At 37.3% G+C, this 17,827-nt stretch overlaps 1 protein-coding gene across 1 annotated transcript; it reads left to right on the forward strand.

Annotated features, from left to right (window-relative positions):
• The first annotated feature begins 14,688 nt into the window (after positions 1–14,688).
• On the forward strand, positions 14,689–16,897 carry LOC120357190. The gene is made up of 3 exons (XM_039447076.1): positions 14,689–14,896; positions 14,981–15,043; positions 15,221–16,897. The coding sequence occupies exons 1-3, from the start codon at positions 14,853–14,855 to the stop codon at positions 15,804–15,806; spliced, it is 693 nt and encodes a 230-aa protein (XP_039303010.1). The 5' UTR covers positions 14,689–14,852; the 3' UTR covers positions 15,807–16,897.
• Positions 16,898–17,827: the final 930 nt, after the last annotated feature.

The raw sequence follows: 17,827 nt of genomic DNA on the forward strand, positions 1-17,827 counted from the left end.
CCAAAATGGATGACCCAGGCATTAATGGCACGGTCTGTACACCCATGGAATTTGATTCTGTCCATGGGGAAATTTTCCAAACTAAGAAGTCGCTATCTTTCTACATACTTAGAGTTTATGATTAATGTAAAAACCAATAAAATCTAGTCGTTACATTAATCATAAACTGCGAGTATGTAGAAAGTGGTGACTTCTCAATTTAGAAAACTTTCCCATGGACAGAATCAAATTCCATGGGTGTACAGTCGTGAGCTAAAAGGTTGTAACACATTTTCTTCGATGATTTTTGGAATGTAGACTTGCTCATCGAATGGCGAACGTAATTGGTTCTTATCTGTGGATCCAACCAATTACGTTCGCCGATTGATGAGTAAGTCTAAGTAGTATAGTAAGGCGGATTCTAACTCAGGGATCTGAGGGAGGTGCGGGGGCAGGGGGGAAATTTCACGACGCGTCTTTGCCGTTCTGACCATGATGATGTCACGTGGGGGGAGCGGGAGGAACATTTCACGGCATGTATTTGTCGTGCTAACCACGCCTTGAAGGGAGGGGGTGATGCCACATGCCTACTCGCTCGCACGCCAATGTTCTTTTTGTCGTGCTAACTGCGTTTTGGAGGGGGAAGGCGATGTCACCTCGATTTGTGCGGGGGCAGGGGAAATTTCACGGCACGCGTCTTTGCCGTACTGACCGTGATGATGTCACGTGGGGGGAGCGGGAGGAACATTTCACGGCATGTATTTTGTCGTGCTAACCATACCTTGAAGGGAGGGGGTGATACCACCTCGCGGCGTTACCATAGATGATATCACTTAAGCACTGCGCTCTCACTCCTTCCCTGTATGCCTTCTTGCTCGCACACCAACGCTCTCAATCATCGTCTTGGAGGAGAGGTGATGTCACCTCGCGATGCTAATCATAGCATAGGTGATAGAAGCGCACATGCGTTTTCTTTCTCACTCCCTCCCATATATTGCGCTCATCAGACGCTGCGATGCGGTGTGGCGATGCATCATCCTTCTTCCCCCCATACACACGTTTTATCCTCGCTAGCTTGCTCATGCTCTCCCACGGCTTATTTCATACTTCGCACGCCAATGTTCTCAATCGCACGCGTTCTTATTTCTAAGGTGTTCTCAGGAATGGAAGAGAATAGGGGGAAAATAATAATAATTTGTTTGAATGTAATATATTTATTTTTTATTTTATTTATTTTAAAAGGAATATATAAAAATATCTATTTTTAACATACACAAATAATTTTATTTGTCTTTATTGGATAAATTTTGCTTCTTATTTATTTTTAATAAGTATACAAATAATTTTGCTCTCCCACGGCTTATCTTATACTTCGCACGCGTTCTTATTTCTAAGATGTTTTCAGGAATGGAAGAGAATAGGGAAAATAATAATAATTTGCTTGAATGTAATATATTTATTCTTTTTATTTTATTTATTTTATATTAAACACTTTTTATAACACGATCGCACTATTGAACGTGCATCATACGTCTATTGAACCGATATCAAACATCTATTAGACGTCTACGTCTACGTCTACCATACGTCTGTCGTACGTCTACCGTACGTCTATCGTACATCGACCATACGTCTACCATACGTCTATTGTACATCGTACGTCTATCATACTACATTGTACTACAGACGTTCGAGTGTAGTACGTTAGACGTTTGATAATAGTATGGTTGACGATCATACTACTACATTGTACTACTGACGTTCGAGTGTAGTACGTTAGACGTTTCATAATAGTATGGTTGACGGTTCAACCATACTATTATCAAACGTCTAACGTCTACGAATTACTTATGTATTGAAGGGAAAGATAAAAAAATAAACCATAAATACGTTTATACATTTTTTATTTTAAAGCATCTTTTGACATTGTAACCAATAATTGTATAATTTAAATACATTCTGCATAGCACAATTCTTAATATGTTTTGCACATCGTATAGTGTTCGCTGTATCCAAATTATTTAAAAATTCAATGTCTTCGTAATCAGCATCCACGGTCTCGATGATAACATTATTTCTTACATTGACATCAAGTATATTCTTCAACCATTCTCGTTTTTCATGGCCTTTAACGTATACGATAGCTTCATCATCGTTTTTATCATATACAGCTGTTGAAATCAGGTGCTTCGCTTTCGGGTACTGAACTATTCCATCTTCCCATTGTAATCCATGGTGATAAGCAATCAACCAAGAAACGCAAGATCTTTCGGATTTTGTCAATGCATTCCATGGCATGGAATTTGTAAAAATGTAATGAGTGAGAACGTTTCCTTGTTTCAATACCGCTACTTCCTTTACAATAAATTTTTTTCCTATGGTGAATCCTTGCAGATCCACAAATGTTGGCACAACCATGACAAGTAATTTTTTGAGACTGTACCATATCACAAAATATTTCGGTATTTTATTAAAGATATTTGCTAACGCTGCATTTTATATGATTTTGCGCACAACGTTAGACAATGGACAGTATTCAATTACACGATCATGTAAGATAAGGCAATAGGCGGTAGTGCTCGCTGGCACATTTTCTTTGCAATCAAATTCAATGCGCACGTCCACAGTAGCACTTTTGATGGACTCGTTTTGCCGCGAGCAATCAATCACTGTAAAAGGTCCTCTTTGCAGAAATGTGACCACGTTAAGCAGCGTATCGTAGCAATCACGTCCATAATAAGATTTACGAAAACGTTGGTACATGTCAAACAGGATGGAGTATCTAGATTTACGAAAGTCTAGATTCAAGTCATCGTACGGATAAAATTCAGAGTTGAGATAAAGTTTCACATTGATCAAATTACAATCGTCAAAAATAGTAGCATCTTGAGACATGATATTCTTGCGACCGGTCTGTAGTGCAAAGATAACGAATCGAGGCTTTTCTAATTGTGTTGCAGTTTTAACAGCCCATGAATGTTTGGTTGTGCTCTGCAACAAGGGGTACTCATACAGATCCCAAGAACGAAAACTCATACTTAGATATCGCCCGCTTTCCAAAGCTCGTAGTATGGACAATTTATTGACTTCATTTAACGTAACATGTGGCATTCGTCACTGTACTTTGAACAATTCAATTTCCGGTTCCGTCGTTCTATTCGTTCCCACAATAGAATTGTTATCATTGCGCGCTCGTATCAAAATTAATTCATGGCGTGCGTTAACAACCATGCGTTTGTAATCCTCGCAAAAGCCTAGCAGTAAATTTAGCGGCACGCAAAAATTGAAATAATTTTCCCACAGAGTGGACGACATGTCCCATCCGGCATTCTGCATTATCATTCCTTTGTCAAACGTAAGAGATACATAGTTCTTTAGAGTACTAGTGATTCCAACGTTTCTGTTGCGATCAATTTCCACACCGTTGATTTCATATCGAATTTCATCAAACATGAACGCTACACAATTATTTCCAAGTTTTATTTCTGATGCATCATCGTCATCATCATTTTTTTTTTCTTCACTAATCTTCCTTCGACATAGAGAAAACTTTCGCACGGCAATGTGTATAAATCCTGTTGTTGTATAGGTATCCTTATTTCATCACTATGTCCAAACGTAGTGTTAGCGTATGGATTATACGAGTGAGTTTCAATCTTGACAATGCTATCGTCAAAGATCGGGTCACCTCCAATGTTTAGAATATCAGACATCTCAGAAATTTTGTACGGTGAATCCCAGTGATCTCAAATATGCAACGTTTGATGGAGTAAGTTTCTTTTTACCAAGCAATTGGATATTCTTGATTGCTGTCTTTTTGATTGTTGTGATCTTCTTGTTGCAAATTGTGTCTCGCTCTTGCTCATTCAGCACGAGCATCTCACGTTATCGTCTTCATACGTGCAATCTAACAGTAATCTCCTCTCCGCGGAAATCAATTAATCGACCGTTTTGATCCACAATGCGAATAGTCAAGTCAGTAATGCTCCGTACGACGATCGGAAGGTAAATGATCTGTGCAGGCGTTTCCGAGATTTTATACCCGGGAGGAACACTCGGTGAAAATTCATGTATCGTATGCACGCACTTGTCGTTGCTATACGCACCAGCGGTCAGGTTACATTCTATGCGAATAATGTTTACATTGATTATATTTATAGGTAAGTCTGATTCGTGCCATTGTCGAGGTTCAAGCATACAATTTGAGGAAAATCCCAACAGCGATCCAATGTTGTCGGATTTGCTAAAATTTATTCGATAAGAGCACTTGATCTTGCTCTTCATAGTATTATTGTTGGCGCGAATCATAATCTCGTTATCCTCGTCTTCATCGATCTCTTTATGAAGCAACTTCTTCCTAGTAACATCGTTTGAGACATGAGATATAGCATGTCTCAGATACTTGTCAATGTCACGCAGTTCGTACGATCCTTCGGGAATGATAATTTCCTTGTCGTCTTTGTCATAGTAAAATTTGTTATTTGAGGAATTTATATTAGGTATCGTATTGTAGGTTTCAAAGTCTGTCAGACCGAGCTCGTAATCACCATCGCTTAAATCTACAGCTGGAAAGTAGCTTACCGCGAGGACGTTACTTTTGCCGGTTAACGTAAACGTCAGTGACATGTTGTATACTGAGTTAAATAGCGAAATGTTGATCTTTAAATTGATTGTCAACCGATTGTAGAAAACGTAGGCATAGTTGACCACAGTTGCTTTGATTGTAACGTTGATAACGCGCGTGATTGTACTCGATACGTGTCACATCACTGTTAAAGTATCGCACCAATTCTTGTGGTGGTCGAAGATTACCAAAACTGTCGAAATATATAGCACGATTCCCCCTCTTTGCGTACGCCACCCAATGAGTACCCGGTCCTTCGACACTGTCCAAATTCATGATACCGCTCTCGTTTCGGCGTGCTCCCCCCGTTGGTAATGAAGTACGCATAAAAATTCCTCGGAAATGTGGAATGCGCATACGTTTTGCTAGTTGAAGTAATTCAAGGTTTGTAGTAACACCTTTTGGCATTTTTAATGTTTCATCGACATTTTTTTTTTTTTCTTCTTGATACTCCTCCGCCGCGCTTATACGGAGCGAGATAAACTCCATGACCTTCCATGACACGATTATGACGTTTTAATTCCTCCAGTTGACGCTGTGCCGCTTTGTTATCATTTACGGCCTTTGCTACTCCAGCCGCTCCTCCGACCAATGACCCGAGAACTCCCAACAATGGCAGGACGGGTAGGATACCACCACGTTTTGCTACCGGAAGTATCCGCTTGCGCGTTGTCTTCTTCTTTTTCTTCTTTGATTTCAGACCCATACCGATTTTCATCTTGGTTTTCATAGCCGCCCAAATTGCTGTCGCAGCAGCTTTCTCTCCGAGACTTGAATCTCTCGCTGTAATGCGTTTCCGTGCTTTCGAGGCGAGTATATTATCAGCCACGTGTCTTTTCGCGAGATCGTTGCTGTGCGAATAGGCTATATCATGCTCACGACACGCCGCATCCAATGGATTGATGCCTCGGTCACCTCGAGCCAATCGCTCTTCTAAACGTGTTCCTGGACCGCAATACTGATAACCGGGGATATGTAATTCGAAAGGAAGTGCATTAATCGCGCGATTTAACAAACCGCAGCCTTTCGCAGGCATTCGCAGCAATTCTTTCTCAACGGTGCCGGACCGTCTATATGCGTATGCTGAGACGGTAAATTATAATGTTTGAAACACCGACGGTACTGTTGAACCTCCGAATCTGTTTTTATATGTTTGGGCAATTTGTCCCATAAATGATCGATGTAATTGTGAAACTTTTGTAGCAAAACAACTTTTGGTATATATTTTAACTGTTCGCTAGTCAAACTGTGTACATCACAGATATCTGACACGATAAGAAACATTTTGCATACTGAGCGATTTCACTCTACGCGCCTCTATAAATAGAAGCTACCCGCAATAGAAATTTTTCAGTTTATTGTTACCGTAGAGGGAAAGAAAATATGCGGTTTGTGCGGCAACCGCAGGCAATTAGAGTAATTAATTTTGATGATAAGGTAACACCCGAAATAAAAACACGCAGACATGGAAATATGCTACCGATTTCTATACGTGGCATCATTTGCGGTCCGTCAAATTGTGGCAAGACAAACGTGTTGATAAGCATGCTGGAAAGCCCGCACGGTGTACGTTTCGAGAACGTGTATGTGTACTCGAAATCGCTTCAGCAGCCGAAATATCGATATCTGGAAAACTTATTAACACCGATTGAAGAAGTTGGGTATTTTGCATTCTCCAACAACAGCAACGTCATTCCTCCGAGCGAAGCGCTTCCGAATTCCATCTTTATCTTTGATGATGTAGCATGCGACAAGCAAGATACGATAAGAGAGTACTTTGCAATGGGTCGGCATGCTAACGTTGACTGCTTCTATCTCTGTCAGACGTATGCCAAGATACCGAAGCATCTTATACGTGACAACGCGAATTTGTTAATTATGTTCAAACAGGATGGCACCAATCTGAAGCATGTATACAACGATCATGTAAACACTGACATGTCTTACAAGGATTTCTGCGATTTATGCCAGATTTGTTGGCAACAAAAATATGGATTTCTAGTAATAGACAAGGACAGCGCGCTTGTCGATGGAAGATATAGAAAAGGATTTAACGACTTTGCAATACCGTAGAATGATTAGTTGTTGTCGATACGTTGAATGTTCAACATGGATAGTAACATAGATCGCGAGAAGATAGCTAAACAGATTGTAAAAACAAGTAACACAATTCGCAAAAAATATCGCGCATTAAAAACGGGTAAAATGGAAGAAGATATTGCATTGGAAAGACATTTTAAGCCAATCATTGAACCTCTAAAACAGATTGTTGAAAATACCGTTGGAGTTGAAAATACCATTGAAAATGGGTCTAAACAGGCTGAGAGTGAAGCATTCTTTTCGGGAGATGAAGAATACGTGGAACCAAAACGAAAACGGTCGAACATTTCGTTTAATAATTCAATAATGACTTCTACTCCAATTAAATTGCAAACTGTACCAATTAATTTTAATAAAGCATCACAAATGTTACAAGATAGCGATTTATTGCAGAATCATGCACCCTCCGTTGAAGAGGTTTTCGAAATCACCGATGAGCCGCTTGTGATGTCCGTTCGACAACAGTTAGAAACGTCTGAGGGGCAACAAAAATTACAAATACATTATGGTCCATTGGGACAAAAATATATGGGAGCTGTTTTGAGCGGTAAAAAAACGGTCAACGTAGATAATGTTTACGGAGTTTACTTCAACAATACCGGAACGATGCTTGGTAACAAACGTATCGACTTGCACAAGAACGATGATATATCCATAGACGGTAAAAGATACAAGGGTACTCAAGGTCTGTACGAGTTAATTTTCATGAAAATACCCAACGCTGATATCTACACGAATGACGATGTAGAGAAGTATAAGGATATCATATTAACTACAAACGCACATAGGCGAGACCATGGTGAATATAATCCAATACTAGGTAACAAAGGACACAAGTATAAAAATATAATCTCCCCCATGTTAGCACTGGATAAAGTTGGACGAGGTATACCGAACAACGTTACGTTAAACGACAACAAGATTGATTACGTTCATTGGAACGATCCGAACGAACTCGTCGATCGTCTTCGATTGCTCGAGGCCTCACGCCAAGCCGGACACAACGCTCACGATAACGAGATCCTGTCGATTATCGAGGAACTTCGCGAAGCTAGTTTAATTATAAATTGAGTCGTGCTATTCATATTATTTTAGTCAACGTTGAAATGTCAATCAATAAGTTTGGGATATCGCTCGGAAGTAGCGGAACGGAATCGTATTACAAATGGAACGGATTAATAAGAAGTTACGTCCGCGATAATGCTCTTTGCAAGGTCAACGCCAATTTTGATGCAAAGTCATGCAAGATTCGTCACGTAGCGTTACCTGTAGATGATAGCGATGCTGCCAATAAACGATATGTACAACAGAGCATACAAATTTTGAAAGATCACCAGGACGAAATCGAGAGGAAGATTGTTACTCTCCAAAATAAGGTGGAGATTATGCTTAACAAAATTCAAAGACAACTCGATACAGTGACTCATAGCGCAGAGTAGAAAAAACGATACATTAGATCTCTCCATCATTTGTGAATCAAACATGAACAATTCCGAAAAGCAGCTGTTAGTGGAGGAACTTCATGCTCCAGCGAGAAGAAATTTTCCGAGAAGGCATGTCATTGTTCGCGGATACGATGACCTGTGGCAAGCGGATGTGGTTGAGATGCGACCTTACATGAGATTTAACCGAGGTTACCATTACATACTCACCGTTATCGATGTATTGAGCAAGTATGCATGGGCTGTGCCTCTCAAGGCCAAGAGTGGCAATGAAGTGGCTAATGCGATTGCAAAGATAATACGAGACGATGAAAGATGTCCAAAAAATTTGCAGACTGACAGAGGAAAAGAATTTTACAACGCCACGGTACAGAAACTATTGAAAAAACATGATATCAATCATTATTCAACATATTCCGTAATGAAGGCATCAGTCGTTGAACGGTTCAACCGTTCATTAAAGAACGACATGTGGAAGCAGTTTACGCTTAATGGAAATTATAAATGGATCGATTTGTTACCACGTCTCGTATTAGAATACAACTCGCGAAGGCATCGTACTATTGGTATGCGACCTATCAATGTTACCCCTGCGATTGCCGAAAAACTCTTATCCACTGTGTATAGTCGCATAAAAATTGCTGCACCCGCGCGGTTCAAAGTGGGTGAATCGGTACGCGTGAGCAAATTTAAGACCATTTTTGATAAAGGTTATACACCGAATTGGACTACGGAGATATTTAAAATTGCCAAAGTGCAGAGAACTAATCCCGTGACGTATTTATTGAAGGATTCCTGTGGAAAACATATCAGCGGTGGATTTTACGAATATGAGCTTCAGCGAGTCGGTAATTCTAACTTGTATCTCGTTGAAAAAATTTTACGCAAAAGAGGGGATGAGGTTTATGTGAAATGGCTGGGATTTGATAATTCACACAATTCGTGGATACACAAGGATAATGTATTGTAAAAAAATGTATTACTTATTTACAAGATATTTGTAATTTTTATTACAATTACACAAATATACATATATTATACAAATTAAGTGTTTTATTTACATTGGTATTTTATAATGTCCCCAAGGCAACGTGTCAATAGAATCTGACATAATATATCGCTTATCGTCATACGGACTAAGAGCAATTTTTGTTTCGGATATAGTATACACCTCATGCAATTTCGATCTAATACTTGACTGCTGTCGTGTCATTTCAATCTCATCATGTAAACATCGCGTGTAATCATCGAAAGTTATCGATTTTGCCACAACGTTGCTCTTGATTCCTTTGACTTTCTTCGTGTCGTTTTTACCATCAACGCGCAAAGCATACATCTTTGCTCTAAGCCCTATGAATTCGGTCATGATCGCACCATTGTTTTCATCCTTCATTAAACCTGGCACTTTTTTATTAACAAGCGGAATACCGTATGCATTATCAACCGCAATCACTCGTGTCAAATTTATTAATATCGCGCTTTATAATTTCGTATACGTCATCACATTCAATGTTATATATTAAGCTATCCGTATCAGTATACATAATTTTACATTTCTCGCGAAACATCGGCGCCATGTATTCATGATGAAATTCATACAAACATGTCTTAGATATGTCAAGGATGCACATACCCACATAGATTGGTTTGTCAAATTTCACCTCAAGCTTACGCATTTCGATTGCAACCAAATTCTCTGAAAAGACACTACGACTGTGGAAATTTGGCATAGCGATCATTGCCTCCGCGCCGTATCTGCCTTTCCATTTTGTCACAAGTCGCACATCGACATGATTGCGCACGTTCTCCATGGTTTTGCCAAATACTGCGTTGTTCATTAATTTGTATAAATTTTTTTCGAAATTGTTTTTGGCGCATGTTCTGAAATCTGTATTTAACTGAATATAATCGCGAAGCCATGGTGATTGTGCAAACTGTAATATGCGATGTATTTTTGTCACTCGAAGGCCGTGACGAGTACACTGCTGCAGGTTACGATAATGTATGACGTAACGTTTCTTATCGTATAAGGTTGCGAGGAGCTTGTCTTGCCGCTTGCCGGGCGGTTTATCACGCATTGGACAGAACGGTAGGTCAATGTGCGCATCATGTAAATGTTGTGGATATTCTAAGTCTATTTCAAGAATGTAACCTGTTGGAGAATCTAGCGCGATGTCCATAAAATTAAAATTTGTTACGTCATCTACCCATCAAAATCTTTGTATGGTAATGGCTAACACATTGCCCAACCATACAAGTTATTTACATCAAAGTACATCAAATACGATGATGATTTCGATGGATCGTATGACTTCATGTACTTGTTGTTGGCCTGTGCGTACCTGTTTGAACATTGACTCAGACTACCAGGTGTGCCACGTTCGATGAACATGATCATGTCAATGTCTGTTAGCAGTTCGAAATTTACATGTGTATATTTCAACATTGCATCCCACGTAAAACCGGGTAAAGTATAATAATATGCGGGATCGAGTCCATAACTCGCGATGCAACTATCGCGAAAATTCTCAAAGATATCAGCCAACAACAGTACGTCAGTTTTCAAGTATAAATCGCTATAATCTCCGAGCGTTCGGATGGAGAACCGCTGCCACACGTTGACAGCATGCGCGTAATCGCTCTCGGATACTGTGTCACCCGTCAATGAACTGTAAAATAGTTCGCGCGGTGGCAAACATGACTCTTCCAATTTTTCTACACAGTCAACATACTCGTATGGGAAGACACCTTTTCGTGTTAACAGATCGAAATTTTCTGTTGATAAATTACTATATTCCCGTTGCATTATGCATAGCTTATCTTTACTAAGAAAAGATGCCAATTTATCGAGACTAGATGCGAGAAATTTGAAAGAATCGATAAATCTTAATTTTATGCAATTTTTCTGATCATTTTTTGTAAACGAAATATTAGGTGTTGGAATTAATTCGTAGCGTTTTACGAGAGATGGCGGGGATACTACAGTTTTCTGTTTTTACCGTCAGAAGCAAATTTATCTTAAATCAGTTGTTAGGTTAGGTGTTATTTTTACGACATCTTACTTTCACTTGTTAATAACATCAAGTTATAATTATTTAAATATGTCTAAATTTATACCAAATAAAGTGTTTTTGCGGGGAGTTTTATTACATTACTTTCATATGAATAAAACTGCTGCGGAAAGCCATAGGATTTTAGAAGAAGTTTACGGTGAGCAAGCTTTAGCTGAACAAACGTGTCGGAAGTGGTTTGCGCGATTCAAGAGCGGTGATTTCGACTTAGAAGACAAGGAACGACCTGGACAGCCAAAAAAGTTTGAAGACAAAGAATTGGAGACATTACTTGAGGAGAACTCAACTCAAACGCTCGAAGAGTTGTCCACATCGTTGGGGGTTGACTTTTCAACAGTGGGAAAACGACTTAAAGCGTTAAGGATGATCCAAAAGGAAGAACATTGGATCCCATACGAATTAAAGCCGAGGGACGTTGAAAGGCGTTTTTTGACTTGCGAGTTACTGCTTCAACGGTACAAAAGAAAAAGTTTTTTACATCGGATTGTTACAGGTGATGAAAAGTGAATATATTACGATAACCCCAAGCGCAAAAAATCATGGGTTAAGCCTGGACAACCATCATCATCAGTACCAAAACGTAATATTCATGGATCTAAGCTTCTTCTTTGCATTTGGTGGGATCAACGGGGTGTGGTTTACTACGACCTGCTGAATTCGAATGAAACCATCACTGGGGATCGTTACCGACTGCAATTGATGCGCTTGAGTCGGGCATTGAAGGAGAAACGGCCGGAATGGAGCGATAGGCACGACAAAATTATTTTGCTGCACGACAATGCTAGACCGCACGTCGCAAAGCCAGTGCAAACGTACTTGCAAACACTGAAATGGGAAGTCCTAACCAACCCGCCGTATTCTCCAGATATTGCTCCTTCGGATTATCACTTGTTCCGGTCGATGGCCCATGGTTTGTCCGCGGAGAAATTTACTTTTTATGAAGAATGCAAAACTTGGATTGATTCATGGATCGCCTCTAAGGACGAAGCGTTTTTTCGACGGGGTATCCGTCTCTTACCCGAAAGATGGGAAAAAGTTGTGGCAAGCGATGGAAAATATTTTTAGTAATGTATTTTTATATTTAAACTTAGAATAAATCGTTGTTTCTCTCTAAAAAAAACGCTACGAATTAATTCCAACACCTAATATATTTTTCTTTTGTTATCGGAAGTAAATCTATTCGTCCTTCATATGCTGTAGCTATTTCCTTGATGATAAAATGCACGTCGTAGCCAGATAAGTTATGGAAAACTATAGGAATATAATGCGAATCTTTGTAATTTAAATTGCAATTTGAATGCGCTGCACCTCTGAATCGACCGGTTAAATGACAATGATCGCGTATCCGTTCTATTTCATTCGTAAATGGTTTTTCACAAATGTGGCAGTGTGTAGCGTTGTTAAATTTTTTCCAATCGTCTTGTGTTAAATCCATGGGAACATTAACCGACAGAATATTATTTACAATTTGTGCTAAATCTTTAAGTTGCTCGACGAACCACGCGATACAATTCTTATCGCGATGAAACCGATACATTGATAGCGAATTGTCATACGCACAGTGTACATAATATGCTATGCTAAATACTCGATGATGCTGGTAATTTTTCTCATCCTCAGTCTTCTCCAGGATGCATTCCAAATTGGCGTATACGATAAACGGCATTCGTTCCTTTCGACAGTAATTTTTAAAGCTCAGCCATTTGTCATCTTCGCTTGGTAATATGATAGCGCAATCGTTTATCTTTCCACAGTCCATTGTGTGAATTTCCAACTTGTCGTTCGAACTAAAATAATGTAGACATCTGAAATATAATTTATTTTTGAGAAATTAGAAAAAATATATTTATATATACATATTTTTGTATTTTCCGAAATATATACATACCGATCACAAAAGAATTTCTTATTCTTTTTCTTACTGAGTTGTGAACTCATGAGACGGGACATATTCTTTATCAACGCAAAATGTCCCACATTGTCATCTTGCACGTATAGCAGATTTATATGTTTGTCCATTTTTCGTTCGGTGAGTCGTATAGGAAAAATAGATAATTTCTTCTCCTCGATGCAGTATAGATTAATGGAGATTTTGTTGAGAATTTCAAACTTTTTAATTTGTGGCAGTGTCATTGGAAACTCAATGCCTTTCAGATTTAATACCGTAGAATAATGTGGATATGAAGATTCTCGATCTGTATTCCTTTCAGCAGGATGCAGACTGGCCACCACTGACCATGCAAAACATGCATTGTCATTTGATTTTACATTAACTACCGCTTTCTTCATCATAATTTTACTTGGTAACTGGATGTTGCATCCTGCATGCAAAGGGTTATATTTGTTTATATTTATTGTTAAATTTAGTATACGCGACAACGCCCATCCGCTATCGCGTTCTTGGAATTCCTCCAACGATGCTAGGATTATCTCGATGACGTGTAACTGGTACCACTCATGCAAATCGGAGCATTGAAAGAGTTCATAATTTCTTGTTGTGATACACTTATTAGCGCGTTTGTCACCTGCGACAAATTCACCATTAAAAATAGCGTTTATCTTTACGTTGCCATGTCTCTGCATGACACTTTGCACGTGCTTAAGCACAATTTCTCGCGCATCCTCTAGAAATTGATACGGTTCAATGTGTTCGAAATTAATCACAGCACCAGTCAGTATACGACTTTCAAAAACTGTATCTATCTCACGCCATCGGAGTCCAGCACTATATCCAGCGCCAATTTGCACAAACCGTCCACGCATCATTTGTTTCAAACCTTCTAGTCGCGTGATACAAGCGATCACAGATTGTCTTCCGCCGATTGACAATCGCGGATATTTACTGCGGCTACGTCCATCTAGCGATTCGATGAACTCGATACAACGTTGCTCCCACGCCATATACTCTTTATGCGTATTCAATCGAGGATTGCTCCACCAAATCGCGCTCCGTTTGCTCCATTTTTACAATGTGCTTGACTGCATAGACTGATGGGATGCATCGCGATCTTGTCATTTTATAATAACACCATCACTTTAAATGTTATTCACAGTGTATCATTTGATACATGTCTAAAGTCTTTTTAGCTGTCATAAATCGGCGCTTGTAAGATTCACATGTATATTTGATATCACTGACTTTGTAAAATTATTAAATGATCTCATCGTGATATCAAATTACTTTTAAACGAGTCACAGCAGGCGTTCGCTAAAAATACAAAACTGTCACATTTGCTCCATGACTTCATCGTAATGTCAAATTATATTCAAACGTGTGTCTAAATTAATTTTATAGATCTGTGATATCAGCGCCTATGATATCATCACAGCTGCTGTACTCTGACGCATGCTTTTATGCTGAAAATGCAAATCTGCAATACTATATGATTTCATTGTAATATTAAATTACATTCAAACGTGTCTAAAACTGAGTTTTACTATCTTGCGATCTCATCACATCTGTCAACGCTTGCAAGATTTACGTTTGAATATGTGTATGATCTCATCATAAAATATGTAATTTCCACATTTGATGTCGATATGGTGGTGGGGATTATAAAATAAAAAGAATTTTAAAAACGTTACTCTCATCAGTTGCTCATTGTTAGCGGACAACTCTTGAAAAATACGAGAGAAATGGCGAACTACTTTCCAATCCAAACCGAAGCATGCGAGAAATCGTAAGTATCTATGCATTTTTATACATTCCTTAAATTATATTTTTCATATTTTTGCTTCTACATATCCATATTTCTTATTTACAGAACATTGCCACACACATCAATGAACTACTATATTCCGATCCAGACCGAAGCATGTGAGAAATCGTAAGTATCTATAATTATTTTATATACATTTTTTCATATTTTCATATTTCATTGTTTCTTATAAAATCTCTATTTTATTTATTACTTATAGAACATCATCATCATCATCATCATCACCATCATCATTATTATCAATATTTTTTGTTTTATCTCATTAATCTGTAATCTTATTTACAGAACGCCACCACGATACACATCACACATTTTGGGGAGAAGGTTTGCACTAACTCCTACATCTTATAAATGGTTGGATATCGGAATCAACGCAGGATCTATATCCTACGTGGAATTGGTGCTGGGTGACAACTGCGGAAATCAAATTGCTCTGCCTTATAAAACGTGGAGATCGTTGATTGAGAAACGTATGGACATCGAGGGACTTATGCAGTCAAAAACGGCTCCATTATTGATTCACGAACTGATTGTGCAGCAGATTAAACTGCGTGAAGAACATATTATAAAATTAACATTACACAATACTTATATTTGCATGAAGCCTGCAACTGTGTCATTTATGTTTGAACTTGAGCATTGTATTGAACATGTATATTTCGCACTGTGTCAGAATATGAATAATGTTACTGACAAATATAAATATTTTGTAACTTACTTGCGTCAGAATTGCATCACTAATAAAAACGATGCAGTAAATATTTTGCGAAAAATTTATGATAAAAGTTCACATATTGAATGTGAATTAATAGCTTATGCTTCAGATAATATTGCATACGATTCGCTAAATGCCACAAATAAAATATTATAATATGTACAAATGTGAATATTGCATACGATGTGTTAAATGATAAATAAAATGTTATAATCATGTTATGTGCAAATTTGAAATAATAATAAAAATGTGTAAATTGAAATTGAACTTTTGATTATTTTTCCTATCCTTAGCGAATGAGGCTGATAGCTATTCAGTGTGGTACAACGTGGTTGTCACAGCTGTGACAATGACTTGAGTTTCTTTTGTTACCAAGAACTCAGTTGTAAGATGAGTATTAAATTACTACTGTCAAAGGTTTTTGACTGTGGGATTTAACATCTCGTAGATAAATCACGTACATTTTGTACTATAAAATGATGGGCTGCGCTCCTTAGCGTCAGTCATAAGGGTTGGACTGTCGTCGTCGTCGTTTGTATCTCGTGTGCATTAAAAAATTGTCTCACGAACAAAAAATGGCATACTTACGAGTAAAATACCCATGTAATGGAGTAAGTATATTTATAATATACTTAATATTGTTTGAATATACTAAACGACTGATTGAATATACTAATATACTGAATATTGTTTCGTGTCACTAGTAGAATACATGTATTTTTTAATATTTTATTAAATAAAATTTTATACTTTACAGCACATTAGAGTTGGAACCGAAAAAATTGTAAACCAGGTGTCTCTTCAGAGAGAGATATTACTAAAATATACACCAGCACAGGTATTGTTTTATGATATTTATATATATTGGGTTTATATTACACATTATAATGCTTCTTTTATTTTTCCAGAATTTTACAATAAAAGTAAATGATATAGAAAAAAACGTTAAAATAAGAGTGATAGATGGGACCTCACGAACGGTATGTCTGTGTATAACTATGTGCATGTGAGTACACATGTGTTATTTTGATTAATAATAATATATATTTTCTTATTTTTACAGAATGGAGATGAAATAGCATCATCATCATCATCATCGTCAGCATCATTATCATCATCATCAGGATTATACATTGTGAGACGAATTCCTCCTAAATGGTCGCTGACGGAGGCACAAAATAGTAAAGAGTTATATATCGAACCACGAGAGCTTCGAGTTCGTCGGGAGACATCATTGATGTTTGATGAACCGCAGGTGTGTATGTGTGTGTGTGTGTGTGTGTGTGTGTGTGTGTGTGTGTGTGTGTGTGTGTGTGTTTGGTATTTAAATTATTAATTACTTTATATATTTTGGATCCACAGAAACTACGAATCGAAGATTTCGAGGTAGTAGGTTTCATAAATATACAAAAAAAAATAAAAATTGAAAAAGAACGAAAAAAACTACGAGATGAACTGGACTTCTTATGGTGCGAATCAACTTTACATGGATGGTGGTTTTACTACTATTATGGCGAACCGGATATTTTTTATTTAAATAATTTATTTAATGAAAATAACTAAAATTATTTGTATACTTATTAAAAATAAATAAGAAGCCAAATTTATCCAATAAAGACAAATAAAATTATTTGCGTATATTAAAAATAAATAAATAAATAAATAATTTTTAATAACATTTTATTAAAACCATTTTTATGTATTTCTTCTAAAATAAATAAAATAAAAAAGAATAAATATATTATATTCAAGCAAATTATTATTTTCCCTATTCTCTTCCATTCCTGAAAACATCTTAGAAATAAGAACGCGTGCGAAGTATAAGATAAGCCGTGGGAGAGCAAAATTATTTGTATACTTATTAAAAATAAATAAGAAGCAAAAGTTATCCAATAAAGACAAATAAAATTATTTGCGTATATTAAAAATAAATAAATAAATAATTTTTAATAACATTTTATTAAAACCATTTTTATGTATTTCTTCTAAAATAAATAAAATAAAAAGAATAAATATATTACATTCAAGCAAATTATTATTATTTTCCCTATTCTCTTCCATTCCTGAAAACATCTTAGAAATAAGAACGCGTGCGAAGTATAAGATAAGCCGTGAGAGAGCAAAATTATTTGTATACTTATTAAAAATAAATAAGAAGCAAAATTTATCCAATAAAG

The sequence above is a fragment of the Solenopsis invicta genome, chromosome 3 (assembly GCF_016802725.1).
Source record: "Solenopsis invicta isolate M01_SB chromosome 3, UNIL_Sinv_3.0, whole genome shotgun sequence".
NCBI lineage: Eukaryota > Metazoa > Arthropoda > Insecta > Hymenoptera > Formicidae > Solenopsis > Solenopsis invicta.

What these genes read in the sequence shown, in the direction of transcription:
- LOC120357190 (XM_039447076.1), top strand. Translation starts at nt 14,853, where the DNA reads ATGGCGAACTACTTTCCAATCCAAACCGAAGCATGCGAGAAATC. An exon ending in ACCGAAGCATGCGAGAAATC is followed by an intron (nt 14,897 to 14,980) that starts GTAAGTATCTAT and finishes TCTTATTTACAG; the next exon opens with AACATTGCCACACACATCAA. An exon ending in ACCGAAGCATGTGAGAAATC is followed by an intron (nt 15,044 to 15,220) that starts GTAAGTATCTAT and finishes TCTTATTTACAG; the next exon opens with AACGCCACCACGATACACAT.